Source organism: Corapipo altera, unplaced genomic scaffold (assembly GCF_003945725.1).
Source record: "Corapipo altera isolate COAL_440 unplaced genomic scaffold, ASM394572v1 75, whole genome shotgun sequence".
NCBI lineage: Eukaryota > Metazoa > Chordata > Aves > Passeriformes > Pipridae > Corapipo > Corapipo altera.
The window spans coordinates 995,702-1,005,031 of NW_020884887.1; the positions used below are offsets into that span (position 1 = coordinate 995,702).

Here is a 9,330-nt window from a genome sequence, read left to right on the forward strand (position 1 = left end):
GTACAGGCTCTGGCAGCTGTCAGCACTTACAGCAGGGAAATCCAGAGGTTCCAAGAAGTGTCCAGCAGGCTCTGGGCTCACACTTCACAGATCCTGAGGTGTGGGTGCTTGGGCAAAAAATCCCACGGGTCCAGGGCAGCTCTTTCCAAGCTCCATTAGAAGCAGTTGTAAGGATTGCTGCAAACTTCCAGAAACTGGCAGAGTTAGGAACTGGCAAACCAAGTGGGAAGAAGGTAATTATTTTCCTTCCCTGGGAATGCTTTCCCATGAAGCAACAAAGAAACTATTGACACTGCTAAACAGTGAAGAATTTCATAATGTGTCCCATTATGAGGGAAAGGTTAGTGCATTGTAATTCAGAATGAATCTGGCAAAGTCCCCGTTGCTATTTATGGGAGAAGTAAATACTGTGAGGGCTGAAATGTCCTTCACAGACACCTCTACCACACCTCTTGGTGTCATCTTTGAATAAATTGTAGCACTTAAGCTCCCATCAGTTTATCATCTGGAAGGGCAGGCATTTGGAATTTCGCAGTTAAATACAAACCTTTAGGCCTCGTGGCTTAAATTTGTGGAGTTGGAGATGGGGTTTTAACTGGACTGCTGGGGCACAAAGGACCCAGAAAGCTCCATGATCTCAGCTAAAGCAGATCCTATTATTGCAGGACTCCAGGTTTGCAACTAATCCTATGATCAGATGGAACAACCCTGAGGCTGTGATACAAGGGCTCTCTGTCTGCCCAGGGCTCTGCTGTGAAGCCCCAAACTGCTCCCCTCCCTGGAACTCGAGCCAAGGTTGGAGAGTCCCAGACTCCACAGCTGCAGGCCCAGGACACAGAACCAGGGAACTGTGGAATAGGAACCCAGGGAAGGTGTTTCTAATGAGATCAGTGACAGTAAAGCTGCCTCAGGGATTCAGCAGCAATGTACCTCAGATATAATGTAGGAACTCATTACTCATTTATCATTAATCAAGACACACTTGCCTGCAAGTGGAAGCTTCTAATATTTGCAGATTTCCTATGATAGAAGGAAAGCAAGTAGTAACCTATTCTGGCCACTTCAGGGCTGGATGTGTTTGGGGTAAGATGGGAGCAGCCTGTAAGAGTTAACATTTAAACCAGGAACAAATAATTGCAGAGTCATGAAGCACAGTGTCCACAGTGGTGTGTGAAGGCAGCTGCATCTCAACACAGAACACACTCTAAGGATGAAATAATCAATCCAGGATCTTTACAGAAAAAACTATTCAGAGTTCTTGGAGCCCAAATTCTCTTTTCAAGCAGCACCAGTCACTAAATATGTCTGTAAAACAGACTATAGGTCTATAAATATCAGTGATGTTTTAACTGTATTTTAGTTACTGGTCCTACTTTACTGGCTTCTTGAATAGCATACTTAAAACAAACCAACAAACAAAAAGCCATCCTAACCCCATACCTTGATCATATTGGTAAAATACACACCTAGGAGCATTACCTTTGACAGAGCAGAGCTGCTGCTCAGATAAGAATAGTTGTTAAGTTTTCCTGTCGTGCAGTAGCTCCAGGAATGTATTGACACACCTGGTTATCAAAACCAATTCTCCCTGAAAAACAAAAAATCCAGATGAAGAAGAGTGCTCCTCACTTGTTTCATTACAATGTAGTTCTGTTTTGAGGAGAAATAGAATTACATCTCATGCCATCATCTTTCCACTCCTCCTTGAACAGCAGCTGATGTGCCAAGCCAGGGGAATTGTTGCAGGGGAACCAATTGACTGGTGCTCAGGGAACCCACTGGAAAACTTACTTTTGTCTGTGGAGAACTGGCATTTTGGCAGCAGTTCCTCATTGTGTATAAGCCAAAAGTGGTATTTGGTTGACAGCATCTGGGAAGCAACAAGACACAAACTTGTCCTTTTGCACACCTGTATGGTGTTATTTTTTGGGACTGGGAACTAGGGGAGCCAAACAAAATGCTGATTGACAAAGGAGTTGCTTTTTACTGTATGCTGATTTAGCAACATCATTCTTCATACTGTATTTCCCACCTTATTTCTCCCCACACTTTTGCTCTGTAGGTCCATGATAGAGCATTTTCCATTTCAGCACTAAAGAAAACAGTCCCTTTCAGTTTTGTGAAGCATATATTGCACAGGAAACATATTTCTGGGCAATTTGTTGTATGTCTGCTGAATCCAGGGCACAAGCTCAGTGACTGAACACATTTCTCACTGTCACACGAGCAAGTCTTTCTCTAACAAATGCTGCCTCTGCTGAGTTGTAGGACACATTACAGCCCACCTGCCAGGCTGGGGTTCTGCAAAGGGGTTGTAAAATTCTGAGGGCAGGAGCTACAGCTCAGACCTCAGCTCTTCAGGGACACTTAGTGATGGCACAAGGACACCACCAGAAAGTAATTTTCTTTTTTTTCTTAAGCACAAATATCAGCAGTGCAGGTAGGCTTCAACTGCCAAGTGAAAAATTATAGTGGGTCCAAAACTATGAATAGTTGGAGCAACCATGATATTGAAAAACTTTAAGAATAAAAAAATCAAATAATGAATAAGAAAGCAGAAAAGATTGCAGTCACATTGGCTAATGAACATGTAAAAATTTGGTCTGGTTTCTGAAATTTTAAGTGATTCTGTGACCTTCTGTGGCTTTTAAAGTGCTCTTCCTCACACAAATTGCTCAATCAAACTATTAAAGAGACTTTTAAAGATGTAAGTAGTACAGTACACACACACAGGGACACACTCTTCTATACAAATGCTTTATTAAAAATGTTTCTGAGGAGGCCTGTAACAAAACTATACCCTTGTAGCGTTAAAAAAAATCAAGGTAAAATGGTGTCTATTACAATGTATTAATGTTTTCTATCACTTCAAAAGTCTGGTCAGTGCCCAGATGTGAACAGTTAAACTCGATGTCCATGTATGCTGCAGGTTATCTAGTTACAGATATTACTCTACATAAATGTGGAATTTCAGTCAAGTCTTTGTTTAGAAAAACTTCGTATATATTTTAAAAATTTTTTATGGCTACAGTAGAGTGTAGGAAAAATAAGCATTATTTCTAATATTTACACGAGCACAAATAGTACAGACTTTTACAAAATGACAAAAAAATACAGTACAGAAACTTTTTACAATATCTGCAATTGATACTTGGAAAGATCTAGCCTTTGGAATTGAAATCCAGAGGCACTTAAACTTCTTACCTCCTTTTTCTTCTGCCCTCCCCCCCATCCCAGTATTTCAGTTCTTTACTCAGTAGAAATGATTAATGTAAAATATTGAGATAGAGCAAATGTGGTTTCTTCTTAGAAAACACATGTATTAAATATATATATGTAGAGAGAGAGACATACTCAGGACAGATCCTGTTTCCCTTATGTGACTAGATTTGCATGTGTAAGGAAAAAAATTGACCCTGTAATTAGAATTGAAAGCACTAAGATCTGCACCAGCAGAAGACAATTCCACTGCATTTTGTTGTGTTTCCCTTCAGCTTCAACATTCCTGTTGTGTCCATGCTGATGTTACTTTCCTTCACAGCCACATCCCCCCTGGGGCTGGAAGGGGGTCAGACTTTTGGCAGTGTCTGCACTAGTGTGAGAGACAACCAAAGACAACCCTCACCATTCAAGTGTTGGTTGTTACTCACTAGACAGCAGTTTTTATTCTGGATCCTTCACAGCTTTGACCAAGTAAGAGCTTGCTAAGCATGTCTAGTGCAGGCAGCCTACACTGGCAACAGAGGATATTCACAGACACAACCACACTTCTGTGAGCACTTTAAAAAGCACAGCAGTGTCAGTGCCATGCCAGAAAGAGCTTTCTGCCTAAGGCAAACAGGAACTTCTCAAGGACATCTGTAGAGGACCCTGGTTGGCAGCAGCTCAATCAGTGTCTGAGGAGAACTTTTCACTGTTCTCGCTGTTATGATCCCTGATTTTTCACGTGGAGCTGCCAAATGTGGAGTGTTTGTGATTTCAGTGAGTGCAACAAGCTTGTGGCTGTCAGAAGGAAGGGTGCAGAGGGTCCTAGAGAGAACAGGCTAATGCTAATCACCTGCCCACGGGTCACTTCCTCTCATAAATAACTATACTTTAGCATCTTAGAATCCTTCATTTAAACCTCTGTCCCTTCCCTGGAGTACAGTGTGTTGTTCGTGCTGATACTGCTGTAAAAATGGGTGTTAAACTGGTTGAGCACAGAGTTGCTGTGGCCAAGGTGAGGGGAAGGCACGGAATTGGACCACTCTCCCACCCCGTGGCTGGGGATACTGGAGAGGGGGGAGTAGGAATTAAAGCCTCCCATGTTCTGTCCCATTTTGTCAATGGGTTCAGAGCTGAGTCCCAGGGGCCCCGAGCGGCCCCCCGAGCTGGAGCTGCTCACGTAGGCTGTCATGCTGGAGAGGAAGTTACTCAGACACGGGCTGCTGGATGAGGGAGGGGGAGACTCCTTCTCGGGGGAGTTGTCAGTCCCAGGGGGTGAGTTTTCCAAGATATCCTGGTGCTCTGCAGCTTTGGGGCTGCCAGTCAGGGTGCTGTCCTCTGATTTCTCAGCTCCGAGCGTGGCAGCGCTCGCCTCGATGTCAGACTTCCTCTTCCTCTTCCTGCGAAAGTTCCCGTTGTCAAACATCTTTTCACAGTTTGGGTCCAGAGTCCAGTAGTTCCCTTTTCCTGTCGAAGAGAATGAAAGTGCATTTTTAGTATAAAAATATGCACACGAACAAAAAACAGCAGTCATCTAGGGCTTTACAGTGTTCCTCTCCTTTCACAGAAAGTGAACAATTGCATGAGCAAAACATATATGTTTTTAGTCATTGACAACCAGAAGCCTGTCGAATTCTGAAAAAAAAAAATAAAATAAAGTTGTGTGCTGTATTCTTTAGCTCTGACTCTTCACACATATAAAACTACAAGTGGAGCCACTAGGAGGCCTTTTTGTTTTGTTTTCTTGGTAAGGGAAGGATGTTTTCAGTATACAGTTGGTCTTCTGAATTTATGGCAGAGAGTAATCAAACCCCATAGTGGGCTGTTCCTTCAGATTCAGTGGGGGAGGATAGCTTTCTAATAACATAAAACCAGATTTTTGGCCCTCTTTGGCAGCATAATTGAATGTGTTTTAAATGTTCCCAGTGGTTCTTAGCAGCTATTAACAGAAAACAATAAATAATGGAATATCTGACAGCATATCAGCCAAGGGGTCGAAAATGGCAGAGGTGTGATTCCAAGGAAAGCACTATTTGCAACAAACAAAATGAAAGCAGCCTGCTCTCCTCTGGAAAATCAATATTGACTCCCTAAAGCTATTGGATTTCTTTGACAAATCTGAATTTGCCTTATCCCCTTTCAATCAAATCCCGGTTAAGTTTGACTGAAGTCATGCATTACACCAAACGGGTCCTGAATGTGCCTGCCCAGTTAGAGTGCTCCACTGATCTGTGCTCAGGAAGACCCAGAGCAGGACAGAATTCCCTTCCCCTCAGGGATTTCACAGCAACACTAATTCACACCTGAATTACACACAGCTGCCTTCTAGCTCAGAACTCTGCAAACTGAAGTGCTACTCTGTGTTTGTCCTCAATCCAGGCTGTTATTAAGTGCTTCCTTACACTCTTAAAGGTGGGTCATCCCAGTCTCTTTACAACTGGGCATTTTTAAATCGATCGAGTGTAATTGGAGGGGAGAGAGAAGAGGGGAGAGAGCTGTACCTGGATCATCTTCATCTCGAGGCACCTTCTTGAAGCAGTCGTTGAGGGACAGGTTGTGCCGGATGGAGTTCTGCCAGCCAGCCTTGCTCTTGTTGTAGAAGGGGAAGTTGTCAGCCACGTACTGGTAGATCTGGCTCAGAGTCAGCCTCTTGTCAGGAGCCCCGTGGATTGCCATGGCAATGAGGGCAGAGTAGGAGTAGGGTGGTCTGACCAACTTCATGAGCTCCTCTTGGGACGGCAGAGGCAGCCAGCCAAGGTCAGTGCCCCCCAGGCCGTGCATGTTGGGCAGGAGCTGCCTCTGCATGCCGTAGGACTGAGGAATGAAGGGGCTGGCGTTGGATCCCGGCAGGTACGGCGGGGGGGTCATGGAGGGGCCGTTCAGCCACAGGTAGGGGTTGGGAGTGGCGCCGTAATCCGTCGTCTCGAAGGTGCTCGGTCTCTGGGGACTGGGGACGTTCTGTGGATGGAAGAAGTTCTCGTAGTAGATGTTCATCTCTGGAGGCTCCTGGCCAATATTTGGGAACTGTGGGCTGCAGCGTGGTGGGGAGTGGGGCTGTGGGTCGAAGAAGCTCATGCTCCAGCCCGGGCGGGAGGTTGTGACACACCTGTGCTAGTGCTCTTTCCCGGACAGGTGCATCACCTGTGCCCTGCCCTAGCTACTTATGCACCTGTAAATGTTTCAGCCAGCGCTGCAGGCTCCACCCCACAGCCGTGAGTGGCTGCAGATGAGGACGATATCCTTTTTGGAATGCTGGCAGTCCCGGGCAGTCATTGATGTCACATCAACCAACTGGGAAAGTTACAACTGGTTATCTTCTCACATGAATGAAGGAATTTTCCACTAATGTCGTACACATAAAGAAAGCCTAAGGTGCCTTGAAGTTAAAACTCATCAGAGATCCTCCTCTTCCTACCTTTCACAGTGAAGCTTTAACATTTAGTACTTTTTTTAATTAAAAAAAAGCCATTTTGTGCTGCTGTCAGTAACAGCTCAGAATGCAAAAGCCATTGTCACTAGTCAATGAAACAGTAGGGATATATATGCTTTAAAAGAAAAGAGAAGAGAAAAGAAAAGAAAAAAGAAAAGGTCAGACCTTTTCCTTTTGTAACTTTAATTGCAGAGTTGCTTGTACTTCCCCCTAGGCAATCACAGTACTACAGGCAAACTCTGTAGCTGGTTATTCACGTGAGTAATCTTACTGATAGAAAGGGAATTAACTCCCTAAAGTAAGGATTAATCTTCTGAGCAAAAAAAAAAAATATTCAGCTTAATCATCAAACCTTTCTTTAAAGCTTAAATTGGTGAACTGAGATGGGAAATCATTATGTGCTGATTCCTCTTTGCTGCAGGATTGGTGCAGAGAGCTCATAAAACCTCTTAGCACAATTTCCAAACAGGAAAGGGGTGGCAGTGTTTGGCTTCTCTCAGCTAAGTTCCAGTAACTTCATTTATAGCTATACAGACAAAAATTAGGTGACAAGGAAAAAAAACTCTATCCCCTTTTTTGACTTGGAAAAGTACTTAGTGCCTCATGTGGCACCTTGCATGTTCAAAGGAGGAAAAGACAGAGCTGGGATGTCACCACCCCCTGTCTCAGGGGGACAGCTCTTCACTGCATGGAGTTAAACCTATTTGCAGTGATATTTGCACATTTTTTCTGTGATTAAGGCACATCCATGCATTTAGAACTTGACTCACCCTTAACACCATACCATTACAGAAGGTCCTGGTGTGACAGGGCCTTTCAGGTAGCTCTTGTCCTATAATTTCTGCAGAAACACAAGTTTCGACCCATGGGTTTGAATTCCTGGCTGCACTAAAGATGTTCTTCCTTTGTTCACACGCTCATCTTACTCTTTTGTGCTGCAGCAGCACCACCAAGTTCCCCCTTCCCTAAACAGTAATGATTCAGCAATGTCATGTCCATATTGTTGTTGCTTCAAAAGGTATGAAAAAAATTCCACTGGAAATACTACTGAAATATTGAGTACAGTGACAAAACTGGCAAATTTGCCAGCTCACAAATGCAGCTCTACAGCTGTTGTTTTAAAAATACATGCCTTCCCTGCACAGAAAATCATTTGTGCTACAACAAACAAGTTGCTACTTTAATTTGACTGACTGAGAGCTCAGAGTTTGTGCAGACACATCAAGCAGACAACAGTTAAATGGAACATACTGGGACTGGCTTATTTTCTAAGTGACAACTGCTGTGCTAAAGGTGACTTAAACAAAAACAACAAAAAAAGAAAAAAAGATTCATTTTTCAGGAGCTAATAATTTGAGTACCTCCTTCCTCAAGGAACCTCTCTGAAATAATTTTTTTCTCCGTGGGAATCTGAGTTACAATCATGCAAAAAAAAGCTGTTAGAACAACATTGCCTACAGCTTCCCAATTAACTTCCTAACATATGGGTATATTTTAGAATTATATCTCTAGTCCTGCAAATTTTGTTGCAAATATTATTACAGTTATTGCTAATAATCCCCCCCATTTACAGAAAAGTCCACAGAAAAAACGTTTAAGAAATGCTCACACGAATATAAACACTTTTACAATGAACTAAGACCCAGAATATAGTGAGAAAAGTAAACATAATGCATTTTTCACTGCTCAGCAAATTACACTTTTGCCAAAGAAACCCTTGAAAACAAGAAAAACTTGTAAATTTATTCCAAGATGCTGACTGCATCATGGACTTGGATGAGTGACATCTAAATACTCATTCCCTGAGGTGCTCTGCAGGCACAGTCACAGTTAAAATGCACTGAAGTGGGTGCTGAGTGAACACAGGCTTTGAAAATATCCCAGGCTGCCCCTTACAAGGGGGAAAAGCATTACTTCTGCAGCCAGAGACTGATGAAAGTTGTAAAATATCCCCTGCAAATTAATCTTTATGAAGTTTTGGTGCAGTGCACCTGAGCAAGGTCAGCTGAGCACGCCGAGGATGCAGAGCACTGCCAGCCCTCCCTGGGGTGACCCCTGAGCAGTGTCACACACAGCTAAGCAAAGCAAGGGCTGAGGGGAAGAATGGCAAGTGCTGCTTTTACAGCAAGGAAGTGTAAAGACACCTGTGGGCTTCTGCCTCCGAGCTGGGAAAGGGAGTGCAAAGGTCTGATCCCTCCCTGGCACAGCTTCCAGCAGAGACACGATCCAACAACACTTGCCTTCCAACTGGCTGGGCCTGATTTCCTCAGAGCAGAGCATAAACAGTGCCAGTAAAAAAGCACTTTGTGAGTGCTCTGGGCACACCTTGGTGCTGCAGGGTCACTGCAGAACATGCTCCTGGGCAGCACTTGGGGGGCAGATGCTCCTCTGGAGGCTGGAAGGCAGCAAGGAGGGAATAAACCTTGCTCAAGCTGTGATGGGCTGGTCAGAACTGGAGTTAACTGAACACTGCCATGGGGTCCTCACCACGGAGACTCCTCTCCTTGGCAGGGCTGGAAGAAGGCAGCAACCCCAGAAGTGGAGAAAGGAAAAATGGTGAGGCTTCCATAGGAAGAGGCTGGGAAAAGGCGATGTGCTGACCAAGCTGAGCTAACAGATCACTTTTAGGGCTGAAAAACTCCGTAAATAAAATTATGCTGGAGACATACTTTAATTATGGTTACTTCCAAATGCAC

At 43.9% G+C, this 9,330-nt stretch overlaps 1 protein-coding gene across 1 annotated transcript; it reads right to left on the minus strand.

The window, feature by feature from the left end:
- Positions 1–2,748: 2,748 nt before the first annotated feature.
- On the minus strand, positions 2,749–6,411 carry FOXI1 (forkhead box I1). The gene is made up of 2 exons (XM_027643773.1): positions 5,706–6,411; positions 2,749–4,671 (listed from the first exon to the last, which is right to left on the minus strand). The coding sequence occupies exons 1-2, from the start codon at positions 6,277–6,279 to the stop codon at positions 4,118–4,120; spliced, it is 1,128 nt and encodes a 375-aa protein (XP_027499574.1). The 5' UTR covers positions 6,280–6,411; the 3' UTR covers positions 2,749–4,117.
- Positions 6,412–9,330: the final 2,919 nt, after the last annotated feature.

Coding starts and splice junctions, on each gene's coding strand:
- FOXI1 (XM_027643773.1), bottom strand. CDS start 6,279: ATGAGCTTCTTCGACCCACAGCCCCACTCCCCACCACGCTGCAGCCCA. Junction 4,672..5,705: donor TCGAGATGAAGATGATCCAG/GTACAGCTCTCT, acceptor TCTCTTCGACAG/GAAAAGGGAACTACTGGACT.